Below are 24,773 nucleotides of genomic sequence, written 5' to 3'. Positions count from 1 at the left end.
ACTAAAATATAAATAACCCGAGTTAAAATCAGTAAAACTTCTAAGCCAGTTTGAAGGTTTTTGTTTACAGAATAACAAATCAATCTATAGAAAATAATAAAAAGGGAAATGAAGATATAATCTAGGGAAACTCTTGTGGTCAGTAAACGTTGTTTTTATGAAACTCTTAAGAATTCATGTAAATGTTTAGATACCCGATAAACAGCTTGATTCATAACAAATGTTTTGAATATCCTCCTTAAAATCATGACATTTAATTCAGCTGACTAAAAAGTGTAAATAATCATGGAGCTTGATTATTTTTTATACTTCATTAGTAATTTAATGTTAAGCTTTTAACGAGTGAGGTTATTAAATTACTGTACAGCATAATATGTAATGGAATATATGCAAAGAATGTTTCTGCTAAGAGTAATGCAAAAATTCCATGCTATAACAATCGTTTTGCCAAAATTTCTCAGAAGAGCAATTGCATTCCATTCTGAGAACCAGGTGTACACAGCTGTTGTCTATATGCCTGAGACTGCTGCTTTCATGTAGACATGAACTGTAGTCATTAATTACTTTGAATAAACCCAGGAATACTGAATTAACCTTGGTCTGTCTATCACCTAACAATGCTGTTTAATAGCAGTGCAAATGGCTTTAATTATCTCTGGATAGAAAATATGTGCTGGAGTAAATGTCTAAGGTAAATAGTTTCATGTATTCGTGGTTTTTTACATATTTTTTAATTTTATGGATATGCAAAATGGCAGACATGTGCAAAATTTTTTTTTTTACAAGCCCATTATCTGTGGTCTTGTTATTCATGCTTTTGGCCTGGAACAGAACCTGTGTGAATAACAAAGGCCACACTCATATTCATAAGGCAGGTTTTAATTTCATGATATGAATCTGGTGTTAGCAACTTCTGAACCTCCCAAAGTATTATTGGAATGTGTTCTAGGAGCTTCTAAAAGTACAATTTATTTTTACAGAAAGCTGAAATGTTACTAAGATAGATAATGGTAATTTGCAAGAATGTTGGATGAAAAAATTGAAATACTGTAGGCTATTTTAACAGTTTAGTGGTATCATAATCCTAAAATGAGCATATTAAACAATAAAATATTTTTATTGGGGATTTAAGATTAGGAAGAGTTGAGTATTAACTTCTTTATGCAGGAAATATAATTTATTTGAGGGGATTGTGACATCTATGATACAGGCTCATTTCGGTTTAATAGTCACATTATCATTAAATTGAGTTGCTTTCTTTATCATCTATCTACCGGTATCTACCGGTATCTACCAGTATCTACCGGTATCTATCTATCTATCTATCTATCTATCTATCTATCTATCTATCTATCTATCTATCTATCTATCTATCTATCTATCTCAAGTTTATTATTTTTATAAAATAAAAATTATAAATACTCAAAATGGCAAACATACCTAACCCTCTTTTCTCCTCCTATTATGTCCATAAATCTGCTAATTTTGTCTTTACTCTTGTGATCACCGATGGAGAATAACTGTCACAATTTGAAAGTCCTCCTGGACTTCCAGCTCCTCCTAAAGTAGCAGATGGAGGCTGAGGCAAGGAAAACACTTGTCCAGCTTTGGCTGATGCACCAACCATTTCTTACCTACTGCAAGGGTTTTCACATTCCTCTAATCTCTTGTATGGATTACAGTAATTTGCTTTACATTGGATTGCCCTTGAAGATTATACAGAAGCTACCAATATTCCAAAATATAACTTCCCTAATTCTCTGTGTAGTCTTTATAAAAACAAGTTTATATAAAATTGCAGCATCCAACATGTTCTTGTGTTTTTTTAATAGAAACTTGTAAAATGTCAGATCAAACAAACAAGGAAGTCATACACACATCCCGTTATGAGTTTCACGCAGAATGTTTTAGATACATCTCTTAAAAGTCAAGACATACTTAAAGTCCTTGCAATATCTTGTGACTATCAAGTGGGGTTGCACTTTATGACTGCATAGCTTATCAACGGCAATGATGTAAGTACCATTGTAAACATAGAACTAACTCTATGAGAAGTATAGGACTGCATGAAAATATGTAGCATAATAAGGAAGAAGGAGCTCGATGGAAGTATAGATAAAGTCAAGGACCACTAAAATGAGACAAAAGAGATTACAAAACATTTTCCATTGAATTCTTCATAGCATTAGGGATAGTGTGGTGAGTGCAATATTTAACATTATTATTAAGTGTAAAATGAAATTCATTAGAAAGATAAACTAAATATTTCAAAATGTACAATTGAACTACATGCAGCATTTACAAGTTGCTCTGCTGCAATAATTTATTCTTCTCTTTGATTCATTTGATTTTATGTTTAGATCAAAATGTAAACTTAATAAGAACAACAGCAACACAATTCATTAAAATCACAACCAATGTGGCCAGGAATTAACAGAATTATAATTCTTTCTATAGTGCATAGTTAAATGTCTATGGAGATTCTCAGTCATCCAGGTCATGATTGTCCCAAAGGTGCTTTTTCAAGAGGCAACGGGACTTTCTTGCTGAAGAAGCTTCTTGGATGAAAAGTGAAATATCTTCGAAGAAAAACAAGGAAGTCCACTTGCCTCTTGAAAAAAGCACCTTTGGAAATTCTTTCTATACATTTATTTATTTAATAAATTTATATGAAAATTCATAGTTATTAAATAATTTATATTAGTTAATAAATTTATATTATTAAGTAATATTTACTTAATAAATTTATATGGGAAATAGGAACAAAATAAAACACAACCAATGATTAAAAATATAAATAAGATAAGAGCATAAAATAACAGCCAAGAATAATCAAATACCTCACAGTAAGTATAACCAGGTAACAGGCTCAACTATATTATCAGCGCCCAAGTCTTGATGGCAGAAGCAAGTTCTTAATTCCTGTGAAAAGCAGCAGGACTGGACCAAATCTGATCGGGGGGATATTCCAAAGCGGGAGGCATCACGGTAGAAAAGGTCTCATTAGATACACTGTCTTGAGGATATATCCCAGAGCATACAAGTAAGGCCCACATTACTATATGATGCACGTGCAATGTGAACTAATTTTAGTATGACCAAGCATATTGTGGAGATCTCAATGAACTTGGGCACCTTCTGTTAATAATCTTGGGGCCAAATGTTCAAATAAGTTATGATGTTATATGTGTGGGTGTTTAAATTAAATATTGACTTTTCTTATTATTTTAATAATAGTACAGTATTTATAAAAAACTATATTTTATTGAACGATTGATTTCTTTTGCTTCATTCATAGCAAAGCACAGTATGTTATATGATATTGCAGATTGAGATGTTCATGTGCATGCTTGTTTTTTATAGAGTTAAGTTTAACTCTGTTATATGTATCTCAGTTGTTCCTGTGTTGCATCCCAGGAAATTTTTTTGCATATCAAACTAATGTATTACAAATAAATCAGCCTAATCAAGTTTACAGGAATAAATACACATAGGAGTAAGTACACAAAGCCAAACCAAATTGCACTGATTGATATCACATTGTTCCTGATTATTCAAGTGCACCACTAAGCTACATGTTTTGGAAAAAACAAATACTCTACGTATGAAGAGAAACGTTTATTAGTAAATATGCCAGATATTTTTTAAAATCCTATTTTATAAAATAATTGATAAATAGAACAAATTAGTATAGGATTATGCTTTAAGAAGGAAGTCTAAATGGAAATTTATAAGCCCATTTCATCTAATCTTAGGTATTTTTTCAGAAAAAAAATCTATTACCTGACAATTGCTTACTTCACAAATTCTGTCTATCCTCAAGATTGAGGTCATTTGACAACTGTCTTTTTGCAACAAGGTCGCCCCAAACCATTTTTACATGTTTCAACACACTGCCTTTTAGCCACCTAATTTGATCAGCTGATCTTTCAAATAAGGGCTGCAATTAAAGGCCAAAAAGTTTACACTTCACCTAAAACTCTGGATTTGCTTTCCCATGAAAAACATCACTGCACAAACATTTACTCTAATCTTGATTCATCATATTGTCACATGTTTCACTAAATCATACTCAAAAAAAAATGCTTAGCAGACTGAATCTCCAGCCTAATGATGCCAAGTGTGAAATATCTGTCATAGTTAACAGTGTTTTCCCCCAAGGGCTGGAATAAGCTGAGTTTGGCATGAGAGGAACTTGTTCTGGACTGCATGGGAAAATTTAGCCATGCTGCAAAGTGCTTTTTGTTTTAACATTTTTTATTTTACCATAGATATTGTTTTTATTTTGAGATTTTGAGCTCCCCAGAATTTGGTTCAAGACAGGTGGTGATCTAAATGTTTTAAATAAATAAGCATAAGTCACATTATTTGAAAGTGTTAAGCAATAGCTTTAAAAGCAAGCTTTTAACAATATAATTCAAATCTATCACTCTGGTGTACTATCAATCGATATATTCAATAGTATCTTATTTCAAGAGAAGACCTCAAGAATTCATTATGTAAAGATGACCCAGTGTTTTAACACTGGGATATACAAATACATTAATATAAGTCTCAGAGTAGTTGAAGATGGCTGGGATAACAACTTTAGGCAAAACTTTCTGATTCAGAGGGTCCTAAATACTGTATGTGTTTTGACCAACAAACAACTCAGTGTGACAAATTTCTAGGAATAACTATTTCCTCTGTACATTTTCATTTACATGGAAATGTTTATCCTTGCCACCCACCTGCTTAATGCCTCTGGGCATCTTACAAGCAATAAAAGCAGTACATCTAAAATTAAATCTTAATTTATATACTGTATGTTGAAAGAATAACATTAAAGTGTTGTGAAAATAAACATGTTAAGTCCCCTCCTGAAATGTAAAATACCAAGTATTTTATTTCAGAGTACAATATTGCTCAGCTACAGAAAAATTCACTAAGAACAAAGACAAAAAAAGGTAAGGAAAAACCTGAATCAAATATGTATATTGGATATGCACAGCTTTCTTTGAAGGATTCATCCATGGTCAGGTTTTTTTTTTAAATTCAGGTAAAAGAAAAGAACAATCAGTGCATGCTTTTCATTTTTATTTTCATCCTGAATTTAATTCTGATCTTGTGTTTCAATTAGATTTTTTCTCTTTTTCTAAATGGATTAGTTTTGCAGGGTTTGGGGTTTTTTTTAGCAGTTCTTCATCCTGGAATTTTTTTTTTTCTTTTTCATGCAACCTATTATATTTTAAATTACAGAAACAAATAATAAGGAAAATGACTGAGCTAGTTCCAATCTTATTTACTATGACTTGGCAAGTATCACAATCCTTCTCATCTCTTCTTCACAGAGCTATAAGTAGGAAATGGGAAACTTCTGTTTCCAGCTTGAGTTAACTGCTATTTATCTTATATCACATTTCAGAGTATGGCTAGAATACTAGATTGCAAATAATGAAAAACAAATGTAAACTTTTCTAATGTTTCTTTTGCAACCATCCTGAAGAACAGAAGGACTTATTATGATCTCTTCCAGGTGATCAGTAGGATATTAGCAAAACTAAGCATGACCATAGATAAATAGACCACTAGTTGAATGACAAAGTTTGTTCACATTTTAAAAAATTATTGAGCCAGGACCATCCCAGGCTCTCCTGTCCAACCTCTCCTTTTTCTCTTCCATTCAATCATGTCTGATTCTTGGAGACTGTCTGGAAAAATCCCTGCAATTTTCTTGGCAAGATTTTTCAGAAGTGGTTTGTCATTACTTCGCCCTAGGGCTAAGAGAAAATGACTAGACCATCTTCACCTTTAGGCTTTGTGCTTAAAGTGGCACTAGAAGTCACAGTGTCCTGGTTTCTAGCCTGATGCCTTAACTACTACATTGAAATGGATTTCATTCTGTCTCTAATGAAAAGTATTCAATGTGCTACTTGGTAGTGTACCAAACAAGGAAAGCAAGCCAGAAAACCTGGTACCTCTGTTTGCAAACATAATGGTATCAAACCCAGGCAAGCATTATTTTAGAAACAGACTTGCTACTCAGGGATGAGCAAGTTCACCAACAATTTTTTGAACAAGTGACATCAAAGTCTTTCATACCACAGCCAGGATAGGGAATCTTGTGGGTTTAACTCTGGTTTTTATGAGTACCCTGGGGTCTACTAAATACTGCCAGAAGCTAAAGGCTTACACATAAAATAATTCTGATCCTAGGAAAGTTAGGATCTAGTGGAAACTAGTCTTTCCATATATAATCTATTCGTTCTACATCCTTCAACTTATTTGCAGCAGCTCTCTTCCACTCCCAATTTTTAAAATAACTAAGTAGCGTTTAATTTGTTTTCTTCTATTTCAAGCAAATAAATCAGAAGACAAGGTTGAATGAATTCTAGGAGACGACTTCCGGTATCCAGCGGCAACGGACGTCTGGAAGGTTTCTCCTGCCTCCAGCGCCCGAATCCGGCCGCCGCCGAGGCCCTCAGGGGCCAGGTGTTCCGAAAAGGACACCTGCCGCACGGACGGCTCGCCAGGGGTCTCCCAGCCGACATACAGGACTGGGGGGACCGATGCTGGCGCGTCCTAGGCTCGGCGGGGTTCGGAGGCCACAGGCCGCGGCCATTATTTTGGTCGTCGCCTGGGCCGCTGTGCCCGGTGACACCGGGGCATTGGATTTATAACTGCAGCAGCCTGGTGGTGAACAGGGCACGGAGAAGAATTGAGGAGGAGAAGGAAGGAATATCGGTAAACGTGAGTGGAGTGCCCGGAGTGCGGGGGTTTTCTCCCCTGCGGTTGGAAGGAGCACGAGTTATTCTGGAGAGAGGAGAACTTAAAATAAGAAGATTACCGGTTTTGTGGAGCTCTGGAGAGAAGAGGTGATGGAGAAATTTAGGAGGGAAGGTTTGAGGCCCCTCCTTCTGGGGAACAGTGGTGGCGCCCAGCTTCCGCCTTCACTATGAGAATTTTGATGACATCACTTCCTTCGGCTTCCTGGTTGACTAACTGTACTCTGGACTCGTTGCTCCTGTGAGTGCCCCTGGTGGATCCGGAGGAAATTACAAGGATACTGTGCCTGCCTGAGGATTTTGTATTTTTTTCCTTAATGGCAAAAGGTCAGAGACCAACTGCTGGAGAGATGGAGAGAATTTTGGAAAAGTTATCTAATATGGACAAGAAATTGATGAAATAAGAGCAGAAATTGTGACTATCCAAAAGGATTTAAAGGATACTCAACAAGTTTCAGCAGAAAACAAGCAGAAAGTGGAAGGTTTGAGGGTGAGATGCGGGCAGTGCAGAAAGAGAGGAGACGACAGGCAATGCTGTGCTTGGACTACAGATGGATAAAATGTCTTATTTCCTTAGGTTTCAAAATTTGGAAGAAGTGGACCAAGAAGACTTGAGAGATGTTGTGACTAAATTGTTGGGAGAATTTCTTGGGAGAGGTGTTGATTTCATGAATTGGGATGTGGATCGAGTTTATAGAGTTAATTCGCAATATGCACGCACGCATGCAGTTCCCAGAGAGGTTCATGTCAAATTTGTGAGAAGAGAGACGAGATGAAATTCTTAGAAAACATAGGAGTGGGGCACTGATTTACAGGGGCAGGGAGATAGCCATTCTGAGGCAGATTCCCAGACAGGTACGTGAAAAAGAAAGAAATATTATTTTTGTCAAGCAAATTGTACCAGAAGGAGTGGGCTTCAGATGGCTGATGCCAGAGGGATTGATGATTTTCCGGGAGGGCATTACGAAAAAATCAGTACAATTATGGAGGCTACGGCCTATGTGGAGGAACACAAAGCCTTCCTGGAATCAGATGACCCAGGAATTGAAGAAGGGAGGTTATAGATCATGGGGCTGAAGCGGCTGCCGCTGTTGCGACCCTGGAGTTGGGTCAGGCTGAACCCAGAGTTCTGAGATCCAAAACTAGGAAGTGATAAAGATATTTGGGATTGTGTTGGTTTTCCTTATTCTCTTTTGTACGATATTCTGTTTATTCTTGACTCTTCTTTATTACGTATTTAAAATTTGCAAACTTAGCTACTTCGTGTCACCTGCTTGCCTTATGGCTGTTGTATGTGTTAAAAAATTTGAGTAAAATTCTTATTTTAGATAAGAAAAATGAAAATTTACCATACCTGATATGTATTTGTATAAACCTTTTTTGACTAATAAAAACTTTTTGAATAAAAAAAAAAAAAAAGGTTGAATGAATTCTTGATTTCATTGATATTCTGATTCTTTTTTTATAACTCCACTTACCTCTTAAATTCTCCAGGGGAGAAAAATGTTTCATAGAATGACAGAAGTTTTATAATAACTAATTTAACTTTTATGCAGAATTGCAGAGAATTCTGTTAATATTTTTTTTATTTTACTTTAACATATACTTTAGTTAAGCTGAATAACTTCTAATTATATTGCTAATGAAAATGATTCAACCCGAAGGAAAATACATGCCACGATAACCATTTAATTTTCATTAAAATTAAAAACTATATAAGTTAAAAACTATTTTGCCATAATTTTCATATTATATATTTTAAAATTGAACCTGTTATTAACAAAAATCTATCAACAGTTTTATTTCTCTCTCCTGTCCTGCCATAGGCTATTTAAATAGCCTCTATTTAAATCAATTAACAAAGGCTCAGAAACAAAGCTTTAATGTTATGCACAAGAATGATGATTAGAATTATTAGAATGCTGCTTTATGGTTAAGAAATTCAGATAAACCTTAAGCCTTTCAATATTATTCACAAATGATATTCTTGATACATTTGATTCTACACCATATTTTAGATCTGTATTTGAATAATCAGCATCTCACCTCATATACAAATTTAAAACACAGCACATGCCAGTGCTATTTAATTAAAGATATGGCCTCCATAAGCTATATGTTACATATGTAATTTTTTCTGATATACTTATATATCATAGTATACAAATTATACATAATACAAAATAGCTGTATCCTTCCAGAAAGACTGAACACTTTACACTGTGTGCACAATTATTAGGCAAGTTTTATTTCTGAGGATTAATTTTATTATTGAACAACTACAGTGTTCTTGGTCAATCCAAAATGTTAATAAACCTCAAACCTGAATATTTAAGAAAGTAAATGTGCAGTTTTGGTTTTCTTAGGAGAATATCTATGTGTGCAAAATTGTTGGGCAACTATTAGTGTACAAAATTATTATGCAACTAAATGAAAAATGAAATCACTCATTTATTTCTATCTGTTAAAGTGAGAATAATAAACAAACAACTCAAAATTTGCAAATAAACATTTCTGACATTTAAAAAAAAATCAGTGACCAATATAGCCACCTTTCTTTTCAATAAGTCATAAGCCCATTCATGGACTTAGTCAGTTTTTTTATCTGTTGACGATCAACTGTTTGTGCAGCAGCAACCATAGTCTCTCAGTTACTGTTCAGAGAAGTGTACCATTTTCTTACATCATAAATCTTCCATTTAAAAAAACCCCACAAGTTCTCAATAGAGTTTAGGTCAGGTGAGGAAGGGGGCCATTTCATCTTTAAGGCCTTTACTGGCTAAAGTACTCCTTTACTGGAGTACTTCAATGCATGCGATGGAGCATTGTCCTGCATAAAAATCATGGTCTTCTTGAAAGATGCACACTTTTTCCTGTACCACTGTTTGAAGAACGTGTCTTCTATAAAGTGGCAGTAGGTTTGGGAGTTGATTTTGAGTCCATCTTCAACCCGAAAAGGTTCGACTAGCTCATCTTGAATAATACCAGCCCATATCAGTACCCCACCTCCACCTTGCTGGCGTCTGAACCGAAGTGGAACTCTGTGCCAGTTACTGATCCAGCTGTGGGCCCATCCATCTGGTCTATCAAGAGTCACTCTCATCTCATCAGTCCATTAAACCTTTGAAAAATCTGTTGTCAGATATTTCTTGGCCCAGTCTTGCCATTTCAACTTAGTGTCTTGTTCAGTGGTGATCGGGTTTCAGCCTTCTTTACCTCGGCCATGTCTCTGAGCACTGAACACCTTGTACTTCTGGGCACTCCAGGTAGGTTGCCGTTCTGGAATATGACAGCACTGGAGGATAATGGGTTCCTGGTAACTTCATATTTGATTCTTCTCAAATCTTTGGCAGTTAATGTGCATCTTTTTTTCTCCACACGTTTCTAGCGACCCTGTTGACTATTTGCAGCAAAACGTCTGATGGTTCTGTGATCATGCCCCAATACCTTAGCAATTTTAAGAGTGCTGCACCCATCCATCTGAAAGACTTTTTACAATTTTTTACTTTTCAGAGATAGTTAACTCTCTTTTTTGGCCCATTTTGCCTGAGGAAAAAACACTGCCTAATAATTACGCACACCTTGATATAGGGTGTTGATCTCCTTAGGCCACACCCTCCCTCATTATACAAATACACATCCTCTGATATGCTTATATCCAATAAGCATTCAAGTTTATACAACTTGGAGGTGGAAATATGCATAAAAATGATGATATGGTCAAAATACTCACTTACTGAATAATTGTGCACAGTGTAGAAGTGGATAAAATCTGATGCCATTCAAGTATGCTAATGTAAAGTAGGCATGAACAGGAACATTTCTCAAATGAAATTTCACTTATGAAAAGAATCAAAGTAGACAGACTAGAGGCTTTAATTAACTTCACATTAGTAGTACACATTCTTGACATTCACTGAGCTTTATTATAAAGAATGTTTCCTACATATAAAAACATAGACTAAAGGCCACTTTAATTACCATCAGTAATAGTGACCTCTTCAAACATTGCATAGCTCCAGCCCATTTGTTTACACTGTGGATCGCTCTCATTTGATTCAGAATCCTTTACCACAGATACAACAGAGGCAATAAAATCACAAAAGAGGAGAGACTGTGAATACTAAATAATTTATTATACCAGGAGTCCATCCTTCCTACCTTACTCTATTATTCAGTTAAATATGTAAAAATATTAAGATGATTTGTCATTTTCCCCTGTGTTTCTCCCTGTAGGAGAAATACAAAATACGTCAAATGCTGCTATTCAGTTGAAGAGCCATCCTCCCCACAAATGAAAGTCCCAAAACCAAACAAAAACATTTAAGGATGGTAAACTAGAATCATGCCACCCTGCTCTTCTCTAGATTCAGAAGATGAACTTGAGAGGTCTTTTTAAAATCCCAGCAAAACCAGGTAGGAACTGAAATCCTAAAGATGACGATTATAATCATAGCTATAATAATTACAACCGCAATTATGATTTGCTAGCGAAGTACATCATGGGAGCCTTCTCCCCACAGAAAGCCATCACTTGGTCACCGTGCTATCAGCCCCAAGGCAAGGATGCACTGGGTCCACACTACCAGCAATTCTGTAGGAGGTGGAGAAGGGAAAAAAAGAAAAGGAAAAGGAGAGGGAGGAAGCTCACTCACTATTGCTCCAGGATTTCAGTAAATATTTGATACTGATTTCAAAGAAGCCGGAATCCTGTTGGCTGGCCATGGTTGCGGCATACAAGGAGGTTCTCCGAGAGCAGCTCGAGCGGCAGGTACTTTGCGAGATGGGACTGTCACCAGTTAGTGATGTAAACGGAGGGGTCAGGAGAGGAAATGAAGTCTCCGCAGAGCCTCTCCTTCCGCTCCTGAGGGGCGCTTGCTCCTGCAGTAGCGGCAGCAGCTGCTGCTGCTGCTGCTCTCTCGTCCACGGACAATGAACGAAGCAGCGTTGGCGATGCTTGTCCTCGGCTCATCCTTCACCGACCATGCCGCCTCCCCATCGCACGGAGCCCCGGGAGAATCTAAGCGCCCCTTCTCACCATCCACCAGCTGGCTTAAAGCGCTGCTGCTGTCGCGGACTACTGCGGCGGCGGCTACCGCTGCTGCATGAACGCCACTGTCTCCTTCTCCTTCCTTGCCGGGTATTAAGAGAGGAGCGGTCGGAAGGAAAAACACCTCTTCCTGCAAAACGCCCCGCAGCAGTCCAGCTAGCCGGGGCGGCCCCGTGATTCGCCACCGAGAACAGCTTCAAGGGCCTTCCTCTCTTGCAGCCCCGGCGCGCGGGACGGAAGATGGGAACCCAGCCGGAGTGGTTTTGTTTTGTTTTGATGCCAGCTGCTGCTGCTGCTGCCGCCGCCGCCGCCGCCTTGTCAGCTGCTTCCCTCCCAAGAACAACAACAACGCCTAATTCTCAACAACTGCATCATGCTGCGGTAAAGCCCAAACTGCACCCATCCAGAGGGTGCAGTGACGGTGCCTCTTTTCTCCTCCTCTCCCTCCCCCAGGTTTTGCCCGGCGCTTCTCCGCGCTGCCTTAGTTGTTTGGGTTCTTCTTCTCTCTCGGCACCAGACAAATCGGAGCGGCTGCTGATACCATTTTGTCTTGGGTCAGATTTAAAGAGACAGCAGCCAGCGGAATAATGGCTTGCTATATTAAAGCCCCTCGATGTTTGCACCTTATTCCATGGATATGGCCAAGCTACAACATCCCTTTTCTGTACCTAGTCGGCCGTCTGCTTTAGCAGAAGAAATGAAAATTGTAGTGAAATCAAAGAGACTTCCTGATTATCCCCCCCCCCTCAAAATTAGGGTATATTTTACAAAAACAGAGCCCTAAAAATTGTCACTACTGTGAACTGGATGACCATGGACTACCCACATCTGGGCACTTTGTACAGGGCTTCAGTGTCTGGAATATTGTCATTAAGCAATATTTGTTTGCAAAAATAGAGGACTTTCCATATGATGAGCAACTGTGTTTCCACAGACAAGATTCTATGCATACATTGTGTATTTGAATGTGCATGTATGAGTATGTGAATACATATGCACAGGCACAGAATGTGTGTGTGTTTGAGAGAGACAGATAGAGAGGGGAGGGGGAGGGAGGGGGAGAGAGGTTTTTGACAGATTTTTAGCACACATAGTCAAAAGGCTGTACAGTATATTATACTAAATATGGTAGTATTTAAAATGCCACAAGTGAGTGTTAGCATAAAAGCACAACATAGTTATCCCTCTGAAAATTTCTTCATCAGTTATACCAATTATATTTTGTTGCTATTGATTTAAAGATAGTGTATATCCAAAGAGCCATAAATAGTACTCTTTATTTATGTACCACAAGCATATATGATATTTCATAGAATTAAAACTATAAAATCCTCATATCCCTTTTTGATTACTTCTAGAACCCTCTCTGAACACAACTCCAAAAAGCAGCACTTGCAAGACTGATGTCAGCAGAAGTAGTTGTGACAAGAAGTATCCCCTGAAGTACTAATTCTATCTTTATTGTAAGCTTACATTAACAGAATCTTACAAGTCTGAAAGTACATCTCTTGCACCTCATCTTTTACAATCCAAGAAACTGGTGGGGGGGTCCTTCTGAGATATTTGCTATGCCCCCATTCCTTCTGGAAGCTCAGCTGCTCTTGTCTGACCATTGCCTAGTCTGTGGCTCCCTCTCCTACCTCCCAAGGTCATTCTCACATCCCATTATAGAGGCAGAGCTTCAATCACTATATTGTGGCCACTATCTTGACTTTTTTGACCTATGCTGCAAACATCCCTGGCTCTTAGATACATCCTTGCAAAATCAGGATCTGCCCACTTATTTCGTATCCATTTTTAATTACCCTTGAAAAATGCTGAGATATCTCAGCTGATTTCTCAGATGGTCAAAACACAGCCATTGACTACTGAATGGAACGTGAAAAATATAATTATTGCTAAATTTTAAATAATGTCATTGATTCACTGTCCATTTCTGAAAACATTTCAAATTTTGACAATAGCTCTTAATGGCTGCAGTCTGTATATCTGGAAAAAAGCCTGTTCCTATATTTTAAATGTTAAGCTTGCTCTTGGTGCCTCATGTTCTAAAGTTAAGACTTATTAGTGAACAGGGAAGAACCTGTTCTTCTCTGAATGGCTTCCCTGATGTCAACATTGATGTATAATTCAGAACAGTATGAAATCAGATCAGTTTTTAAAGGTCTTATGCAATTTCCTGTCTCATTTTTTATTTTAAATTATTTTAATTGATGGTTACAACCTGACCTAGAAGCTTTCAGATTGAAGAGGTACAAATATATTAAGCATATAAAATAGCAATTAAACTTCAGATATAATATAATTTAGAACTAATAAGGTTAGTAAAATTAAAATACAAATTTACTATATTGATGAACATTATAATTTGAGGAGATGCACAACTATATTTAGAACAAAAAATAGTCCTTTTCTATTATAATTTGATATAGGACCAGGGCATCTTTTCATGCATTTTTAAAGAACAACCTTAAATACTTAATATATTTAACCAGCTCGGCTCCAAAGTTTAAATTACTTATTAACGTCCATTCCTTTTCTGAACCATTTTGTCTAGTGTCCTCTGATCAAGATATTTATAATAGAATTGTTCTCATAGCATCTGCCAGTATACTACTAACAAGTACTTTCATAATACACAAAACTGGCCATGCATGGTATGGTGTACATTAATTGCCTTGCTCTGGAATTACCAGTTGAAATGCAAATCAGCAATACTACCTGTATGACCTGAAAAAAAGAACTGATCTGCATATTTTCTACCTGTAAAAACATCTAAAAAAGAAAAATCCTCAACTTCCTTACCAAGTAGACCAAAGCTGGTGAATGAGAAATTGAAATCCATATCAAATCTTAGGATGGATAAAACGTAGGATTCAAATGCAGATATTTATTACATTTGTTTTTTCCTGTGAGAAACATATTCCTCTGCTGCCCCCAAGTGGCTTCAGAAACCAATGTTAGTGCAGCACAAGGATGAGTCATTAAACTATAGTATGCATAAACAACCAGATCCCTCACATCCAGGACATAAACTGTTTCAACTCCTACCCTCAAAACGACGCTATAGAGGACTGCACACCACAACAACTAGACACAAGAACAGTTTTTTCCTGAAGGCCATCACTCTGCTAAACAAACAATTCCCTCAACACTGTCAAACTATTTACTAAATCTGCACTACTATTAATCTTCTCATCGTTCCCATCACCAATCTCTTTCCACTTATGACTGTATGACTGTAACTTTGTTGCTGGTAACCCTTATGATTTATATTGATATATTGACCATCATTTGTGTTGTAAATATTGTACCTTGATGAATGTATCTTTTCTTTTATGTACACTGAGAGCATATGCACCAAGACAAATTCCTTGTGTGTCCAATCACACTTGGCCAATAAAAAATTCTATTCTATTCTATTCTGTTCTGTTCTGTTCTGTTCTGTTCTGTTCTGTTCTGTTCTACTCTACTCTACTCTACTCTACTCTACTCTACTCTATTTACCATGTTTTCCTCTTGTCTATTAACCAGCACAAAACTATGCTAGAGTTTAGGTTTACTTCAAGAAGAAAATGACAAAGTGGTAATAGGTGATAATCAGAAGGTGGACTTTCTAATTCTTGTTTCATGTCTGTCTTCTGTTAGATCTCCAATAGGGTTCTAGCTGATCATGGTTATGCCACTGAGAAAAGGATGAAACTGAAGCTTGGAAAGACAAGAAAAAATAATTGAGAACTTGTCAAGAATTCAAGTCTTCAGCATCAGATGGACTACTGGTAATCTTTAAGAACTCCCATGAGAATAACAAAGTTACAGAAGATTGGAAGAACACAAATATGATCTCCATCTTTTAAAACGAAAATAATAGGTCTCAATAAACTACCGTCCTCTATGCTTGATGTCTTTACTGCAAAAGGCAACATATTTGTGAAAGTTAGGATAAGTATGGTACAAATAACAGGGTTTAGCATGGATTAATCAGAAATAAACCATGCTATACTAACATTGTTTGACAGACTTAACAGTTTAGTAGTTCAGGAGAATGCATTGGACATAGTGTAGAGATGAACCTCAACTAAATCTCCAGCAGAATATGATAGTATTCTGGATTATACTGTTAGATGTAGACACAGTTAAATTAATGCACCCTAAAAGTGTTCAGTATTGATTCCAGTTTAGCTTGGAAGGAGGTTATCAGGTCCCACAAGATGCTATCCTGGGCCTTGTGCTGACCAACATTTTTATCAATGGGGCCTGGCAAGGGCAGGGTCCAATGGAAAATTACTTAATGTAATCTGAAGTCTTGTTCTTGTTGATGCACTTTAAGGTAGTCTTTGTCTTTTTAGTATCATCATCACATTACTGGTTCATGTTTAACTTGTGATTGACAAGGACACCCAGATCTTTTTCATGTGTACTATTGCCAAGCAAAAAATGCCCTCTCCTATATTTGTGCCTTATGTGTACAGGTATTTCCAAATGTTCAAATATCAGTATTTCAAATGCTATAGTGGGCTGAACATACTTGGAGATTTTAATCTTTCGTCATAGGGATTATTTTTCAGACATTCCCCATTTTGGTAGGTCTCCTTTGAACTTGCTCCAGTTTTCCATTGGTTTTTTTTCTCTCCAAACAGTGTGTTCAGAATATATGTTTCATGTGCTACAGATGACTAGTCCAATTTTCTCCATTGGAATCTTATGGGTTAGGTTGACATATTATAATTAACTCCAATTTATTAAGTGCATTCTATGGTTTAGAGTGGTTTTGAACTTGGACCTTAACTGCATTACCATCAGCAGCTTCTAATACCCTCAGGCATCAGCGCTATAAGATTCAAAACACTTTTTACCTATACTCAATTTTTCTCCTTTCATGGGAAGAAAATAAATAAATGGTAAATTAATATAATTGTAACAAGATTACACAACAGAATAATCAGTTTTCCTATCAGCCTGAAAGAACAAAATATTTCAGGATATTTTTTGTTCTACAGTATATGGAAAATATAAGGATCAGTCAAAACAGTTCTGCATGTCAAAAATTCCCAGTTCACATACAGATAAGTTTCAGTAAGGCTTAGGTTCTCCATGAAGTTTTAAACTTCTAACATGCCAAATCAGAAGGAATGTTCAAGCATATAAGCTCTTATGTTGTCTGAAGCAATATAGTACCATGCAGAATGTATTCATGATTTTCCTAGTCACATAAATTTAGATTGAGTGCACAACTTGAAAAATTAAGTATCCATGTTCCTAAACACTCTGGATAAATCCTGAAAAACCCATACAGAAAATGCAAGCACCTCTAGTTCTGAATATATTGAAGAAAATTATGAAACACATAGAAATACAATTAAGTTCAATTAAATAAAGTTATGTCGCATCCCAATGTTGTGCATACTTGGAAAGCAATACCCAGAACCCCCTCCTATAGAATACAGGACAACAGAGTAGAAAGGAATCTTTACAACCAACCCACTGCTAGCTTAGCCATGGTGACTTCAGTGGTTTGGAATAATAGTATAGTTCCAGTGATCGCTAGTTATGAGTGCTTCTTGTCTTTTGAGGTGAGAAAGAGGATTTGGCAGGGATGATGGTGTTTGTTTGTGAACATACTAGAAATATCCAGATAATTCTGATGGGATTATGCAGTCCTAGCTATGGAAAAATAATGTAAGATATTATCAGCATGTACTGACTTGGATGGCAGCAGTTGGGAGAGTGTATAGGTAGTTAGAACAATTACCTGATGTGACAGCTAATTGACTGGATTGTTTTATGACTTCTATAGTCATAAAGTGACTATAGTAAGTGTAGTAGTGAATTATTAGTTTATATCCAACTTTTCCTGTCAACTTTTCCTGTCAATTAGAGTTTATTCCTCTAATTATTGTAGAGGAATAAAAAAAATCTATACTCAACTGAAAGGCAAGGAGGAAATTCATAACACTCTCCCATTTAAAAACTCTGAAGAGTCACAAGCATCCTTGGGCTTATAACCTAGTACATGACAGGTTTGAAACTCTCTGTATTTAAAAGCATTTCTATTTTTTAAATTAAGGATTAGATAAAGAAAAGTTCCAGTCAGCCATTTGTTAACATTTCACATTATAATTTACTACCTTGCAAATTTATGAAAGAAAAGCATAGGGGGATCCAAGGAAAAGCCAACAACATTAAAATGGTAGGCACAAAGTCTTACTCCTTATAACATGGTTTGTACCCACTGCACATATATAAAACAGGCAGAATTTGAATACCAGGTCACACCCACTTTTATTATTGTTGACCCCCTGCCCCAGAATCTATTTTGTGGTCTCAGAGTATTCCCAGATTGCAACTGAAATATATAAAAAGAGTCGTACAAGTGAGTAGTGTTTTGCTCATACTTGCCATTAAAGGTTTTCTATTAAACCTATGTGAGAATTAGGCTTAGAATTTTGTGACATTTTAGTCAAGGAATATCACAGGATGACACATAAGACCTGAAGACCTTGGATTCATAAATTATATTATGTACTTTGAAAAATATTTTATTCCAAGAGACCCAGGAAGAAATGACTCTTGCATAAATTGTTATACTATATATCTCTGTCACTCTCCACAGTAAAGAAGAAGAGTTGGGCAGATCACCAGGAGGGTTCAGTATATATTGTTCAGCACATTCTTCTAGATCCACTGAGCATTAGGCTCAGCCTGTCTTGCTCCAATTTACTAAGGTTTCCTTGCTTTTAAAAATACATATATTCCCTCAATTTACTCACATACACATGCCAATGAATTATAGTCTGATCTGAAGCTTATCTAAATACCTTTTGAAGCTGCCTCCCCTCTGCTTATTTAAATAATTGTGGGGAACTATAGAGCCAAAATGGGAATCAATGCCAAACTAAATTTATTAGGATTTATTTCAAGACTCCTTCTGTGTCTCTTACCAGCAAATCTGGTATCAGTAAGAATGAGACCAGCATCTGGCCACATACTTTCATTCCTCTGAGTCCTTCACTAAGTTTGACTCCTCCAATTATTATTGTTCATTACATTTCATCTTGGTCTACAGAAATAAAGTTTTCGGACTATAAGACGCACTCCCCCCCCCAAAAGTGGGTGGAAATGTCTGTGCATCTTATACAGTGAATATTGTGGTGGGGGAGGGGGGCTGGTGTTGCGCCGATCAGCTGGTGATTCCCGCCTATTGCCACCGCCTGTTTGTGGTGAATGGCAGCAAATGGGAGGCGGTGGTGAATGGGCGGCAGCAGTGGTGAACAGGCGGTGGCAAACGGGCGGCTGCAAATGGGCCGCGGCAAACAGGTCTTGGTAGCAGGAAACAGACTGCAGTGGCAGCTAATGGCCCACAGTGCTGAACAGGCTGCAGCAGTGAACAGGTCAGGGAGGCAGAGACAGATTTTTTTTTCTTGTTTTCCTCCTCTAAAGCTAATGTTACGGGACCGCCTACTGCTACCGAATACCTCTCACCGACCCGTGCGCTCCCACAGAGGGGGACTCCTCAGGGTGCCGTCAGCTAGGCAGTGCCGTCTGGCGACACCCAGGGGAAGGGCCTTCTCTGTGGGGGCTCCCACCCTCTGGAACGAACTCCCCCCAGGACTTCGTCAACTTCCGGACCTCCGAACCTTCCATCGCGAGCTTAAAACACATTTATTTATCTGCGCAGGACTGGATTAGATTTTAAATTTATACTGGTTTTAATGGGTTTTATTATTTATATTGCTTTTTAATAATTCGGCCATGTTGAATAAGTTTTTTAACTGTTGTTTTAGTCTGTATTTGTATGTATTTTTTATTTGCCTGTGAACCGCCCTGAGTCCCTAGGGAGATAGGGCAGTATATAAATGTGATAAAATAAATAAATAAATAAATAAATAATGTGCATCTTATAGTCTGGAGCATCTTATAGTCTGAAAAATACGGTACTGAAAATTCTTTGATTCTATTGAGCTCATTTTTGAGTGCTTGGGCATGAATGTGCAATAGTAGCTTTGAGGCAATGGATTAAGGATATTGATATGCTGTGCAACTGGACCTAGTATCTCTTCCCAATATTATATTCCTTATTAGTTCCTTTATCCTCGTCAAACCTGCTAGATATTTAAACCAAATTAAAATATCCAAATATAGGAAAGCAGTCTCTCTGGCATGATTTAATGTCTGCCTGATTTAATGCCCATGTTTTAGAAGGGAGATTAAAGAACATCTGAGTTAAGGCTTTATCTATGTGGGGGAGGGGCAATTGAAACCATCAATTATGTTATTATATTTTCTATTTTACCCTGATACACATTTAGTCTTGACCAGCTTACACTTAAACAAATTCTCCAGGCATCCTGATCACTAATATTTACCATTTTTATGTTAAGATACAGTACATGTGATTCTGTTACTTGAGGCGTAGCCTAATGGTGGTGTTATATGTAAAATGCAATGTCAAATAATATGTTTAGCTTTATGATTGTTACTTCCTTGCATATATGTAATCTGTTTATTATCACAAGTTTTATTACATTATTGTTATTGAGTACAATAAATACTCTATTCTTAAATATGCATAATTTTCAAATCCTACCATCCTCCAAAAACTACAAATATGTTTCTGTGCATAGTGTGCCTGTATATTAGCAGATGAGTCCTCTGTGGCCCTTGGAATAGTAGGAAATAGAGGAATAAGGAATAGGAATAGTCTCTATTGAGCAAACAGTTGCAATCCTTGCTTTAGGTTTTCAATAAACTATATGAAATCCTGGTGGTCAGGAAAAGGGGAAAAAATACATCCCATTCACAAGTTCGCTGGGGGAAGAAAGCAGTGGTGAAATCCAAATTTTTTTACTACCGGTTCTGTGGGCATGGTCATCATCCACAATCACTCATGGCCTAGTCACCTCCTGTCTTTTGCAACACACTCCACATGGGACTGCCCTTGAAAAGCATCTGGAAGCTCCAGGTGGTTCAAAACGCAGCAGCCCACATGGTTTTGTGCAGATCTTAGTGTGCATATGTGTTACCTCTCCTTTGGGAGCTGGTTGCCGATTTGCTTCCGGATGCAATTCAAGATGGTAGCTGTCACCTTCAAAGCCCTTCATAGCTTGGGACCAGGTTATCTGAGGGACCATCTCTTGCTGGTCACATCCACCTAACCCACTAGAGCAGGGAAGCAAAGGATGTTGCGAGTCCTGTCCCCCAAGAAAGTACATCTGGCCGGACTCAGAAGAAGGGCCTTCTCCGTGGTGGCTCTCTACCTCTGGAATATCACCCCTTCAGAAATTAAACTGGCTCCCACTTTGACACTTTTTCATAAAACTCTGAAGACTTGGTTTTGCCACAGGGCCTGGGAACTCATAGTAAGATGGAACCCAACAAATGGCTTATTTAACTATGTGTTGTCATTAGGTGGGGTGCGGTTAATATCCTTTATTTTTATTTTTTCTATATATTTTTTTATTGTTTGTAAGCTGCCTAGAGTTGCTGTGAGCAAATAGGCAACTGTATACATTTTCTAAATAAATAAATTCATACATTATGCCTGGACCTACCACAAATCCCCCATTGTCTTATATGTATTACTTTTATGCAAGGCCTCACAGGACTGTACCCAATTTTATGAACTTTTTAGCTGTGGTTGCTAATCAAATCATCATGGTCATTAAGAGAGACAACATGGGATTGTGTCATGCAATGTTCCCTGCCAGCTGCTCCACTGACTTTATTTGTCAGAAGCCAGCTGAGAAGGAATTATGTGATCCTGCTGCAACCACTATAAATGTGAGCTGGTTTCCAAGTTCCCAAATTATGCTGACTTGACTATGGGGATGTTGTGACAGTTGTAAGTGTGAGGACCAGCCATAAGTCACTTTTTCAGTGCCATCATAACTTTGAACAGTCACTAAATAAATGGTTATAAGTCGAGGACTAACTGCATGTACATTTCCACATATACTTTTATACAGTGTATACGTTCCTGGGGGAAAAAAGACTTTCAAGATACAGATGGGATCCAAAACTTTTCATCTTTCATTCCTTCTCATCTTAGAATTCTATACAGATAGTGCTTGACTTACAAAAGTTCATTTAGTGACCATTCAAAGTTACCACTGCACTGAAAACAGTGTCTTATGACCATTTTTCAAATTGATGACCCTTGCAGCATCCCTTAGACCCATGATCAAAATTCAGATGCTTGGAAACTGACTCGTATTTTTAACAGTTGCATTGTCCTGGGGTCCCTTTTGCAATCTTCTGATAAACAAAGTTAATGGGAAAGTCAGGTTCATTTAATAACCATGTGACTAACTCAAAAACTGCAGTGATTCACTTAACAAATGTGGCAAGATAGATCATAAAATGGTGCAAAACTCACTTAACAAATGTCTCTCTTAGCACCAGAAATTTTGAGCTCAGTTGTAGTCATAAGTCAAGGACTACCTGTAATTATGCAGACTTGGACTTGTCCAAAAGGTCCATAGGTGATTTTAACTCTGCTCATGTTAGTGGTGTTGTGAAATACCTGATTCAGATATCTGATTCAGGAATCAGGAAGTTTTATATAGCAGAGCACACCCAAATCACCTGACTTCAAGCAGTACTAGAACTGTATATCATATCTGTATTTAGTTAAAACTTTGTAGATGTCTGCTTATAGCTGACAATTTAAACGAAAAATGCAAAGTCATTTACAAATGTTTTTTTCCCCTCCCAGGGCTTTTAAAATATTTTTGCATTTATAATGTGTTCTTAAATCTGCTTTCATTTTAAAATTTATGGGGATGTGTCCTTTTTAAAACAAGAATCCCAAATCTTTGATACCAAGCCTATACGAGTTCTTAAATGGAATTCTGAATTAAAAACAATTTGATTTTCTTATCCAGATATCTTATTTAGTATTTGAAAAAAAATGTTGCACACATGCAAAAATATAGGTTCTTAATATGCTTTAGAACTTCTCTATCTGTACAATGAATTTACAAGTAATCAACATTTTGTCTTAACTCCTTTACTATTTTAAATTAAAGCCGCAATTCACTGTTCCTTATTTAACTGAAAATCTGATTAAGAAACACAAATCCAACTGAGGATTGAATATACCCATTACTGCAAACGTTTCCTAGTTCAGTGCAAAATAAGGATTTAAAAGCATGTTTTTCAGAATAATGGTATTTTTTATTGATAAGAACTAGAACTTGATATAGTACAAACTGTCAAAACGTCATACAAATAATTCAAAATAGAATCTGGTTGTTCATGCTTTCTTAAAAGCATTGTAACATTCTAAACCTCTTTATAAAAAATGCTACAATATAGGAAGCAATATTATATTTTTCAATAAACATGTTTCAATGCAATGAGGTGATTCAGTTCAATATTATTACCGTATACTACCATGATTTGGTATTTTAAAATATGTGTAATAGATATTTAGAAATCTCTGTATTTTTCAAACATAAAGAAACCATTAAGAATTTACAACAGCAACTTCCTGACATGTCCTACCTGGAAAGAATGATGGTCTTTTCTTAGGGCGTCTTGGATGGATGAGTTCTAAATTCCTAACATTTCTTTGATAGCTTCCTTTAATGTCATTTCTGAGGAGTTCCGATGGTAGACTACTCCGTCTTAGTTTATAATCAGCTTGGAATGAAGTTAATTGACACTTAGTTCTAAAATGAAGATTACTGTCACCAATTGCCATTGCAGCACATATATTAAAACCACTACTCAATTTCTGGAAACAAAGCAGAGCTGCAGATCAATCAAATCTTTTACTGATGAAAAGCAGTCACCAACCATTTTTAATGCTTAGCCCAGCACTTGTTTGGTAAGTTTAGCAAGTGTGAATAGGCGTGGGCAGAACTGAGTGTAGAATTACCACCAAGTCCCTCCTTTTAAAAGACAAGTACTTCAAGGGAGGAGACATAACAAAATCATTAATGCAAAGAGAGACATGTAGATTACTGACAAGGTTACCTGACTAAGCTCATCAACTCCCATTACGCAGGGTAAAAAACTAGTTTTGGAAAGCTGCTGTAATTCATGTTTCACTGTTCATGTTTCTCTGCTTAGTGACAGATCAAACGCAGAGACATGTCTCAGTAAATACAGGAGCTCTGCAATTTAGTATGTGCTGTTATTTGCTTAAAGATCAGATGTGAACAAAACATTTTATTTAACGTGTATAACTGAACAGTGTAGCTGTTTTCAATCTACTGCTTTCAAGATAGGTTGGACCACAAGTCCCATAATGCCACCCATTAACCTGAATTTATTTAATGAGAATGATTGGATTAAAAATTCCACTGGTTGGAATATGTCAAGTTAGGGAAGATGGCAGCATATTATTTATTTTGAGAATGCTAACTGTTTTGACACCTATACATTGAAAGATATTCAGGTTTTATTCAAATCTGCAAAACTGGAATATGAGTACTTTTCTATAATCACTTAATACATGTATAGAAAAATACAGCATTGCAATTTATTAGGTTAAATGCATGTTAAATCTAATGAAACACCAAGTACAACTTGTTATTGTATCATTTTATCAATTTCAATATATTTATGTTAAATAAAATTAAGCTCTTCTCTCTGACATTCTGCATTTCTGTAAAGACGTATCATACTTTTAACTAGATTGCCTCCTGAAGCTATTGATAAAGTGGAGATGCTGAGCTAAACTTTATTTTTAAAAAATCATGCAGGTGTTGCAGATGGCAAATGAGTTGTTACTTTATTTCTATGCAGTATTATAAAAACAACCCTGTTAATAAGCTGGAATTCTTCAAAAGCTACACAAAACCTGTATATAAGAAATCTTGCATTAATTCCGTTTCTATCCTTGTTTTCATTCATCCTTCAGCATAGTCAACAAACTCCCTAGATACCCTGGGGCAAGTTCTTCAGTTAATTGAAGTACAGATGGTAAAGTTTCAACAAGCTTTGTTTGCACA

General features: G+C 36.8%; 1 protein-coding gene and 1 long non-coding RNA gene across 8 annotated transcripts in view; one reads left to right on the top strand and one right to left on the bottom strand.

Annotated features, from left to right (window-relative positions):
• Nucleotides 1–24,773, bottom strand: part of FRY (FRY microtubule binding protein) — a 213,542-nt gene that overhangs the window by 147,239 nt on the left and 41,530 nt on the right. For 2 of the 7 annotated variants that reach the window (XM_058186775.1, XM_058186776.1), the window contains exon 1: nucleotides 23,320–23,672. The exons of 2 other annotated variants lie outside the window; for them this stretch is intronic. In XM_058186775.1, the coding sequence (XP_058042758.1) occupies nucleotides 23,320–23,518 (199 nt within the window). In that variant the 5' untranslated portion in view covers nucleotides 23,519–23,672. Of the gene's footprint in view, nucleotides 1–11,419; nucleotides 11,554–23,319; nucleotides 23,675–24,773 lie in introns of those variants that run through there. 3 more of the 7 variants (XM_058186778.1, XM_058186779.1, XM_058186782.1) reach the window with 2 other exon arrangements.
• LOC131200232 (uncharacterized) lies at nucleotides 11,857–15,709 on the top strand. Its single transcript, XR_009155550.1, has 3 exons — nucleotides 11,857–12,195; nucleotides 13,173–13,277; nucleotides 15,463–15,709. It is a non-coding gene; the product is annotated as an uncharacterized LOC131200232 (long non-coding RNA).

Source organism: Ahaetulla prasina, chromosome 5 (assembly GCF_028640845.1).
Source record: "Ahaetulla prasina isolate Xishuangbanna chromosome 5, ASM2864084v1, whole genome shotgun sequence".
Taxonomy (NCBI): Eukaryota; Metazoa; Chordata; class Lepidosauria; order Squamata; family Colubridae; genus Ahaetulla; species Ahaetulla prasina.
This window is presented reverse-complemented; position numbering and strand designations above follow the sequence as displayed.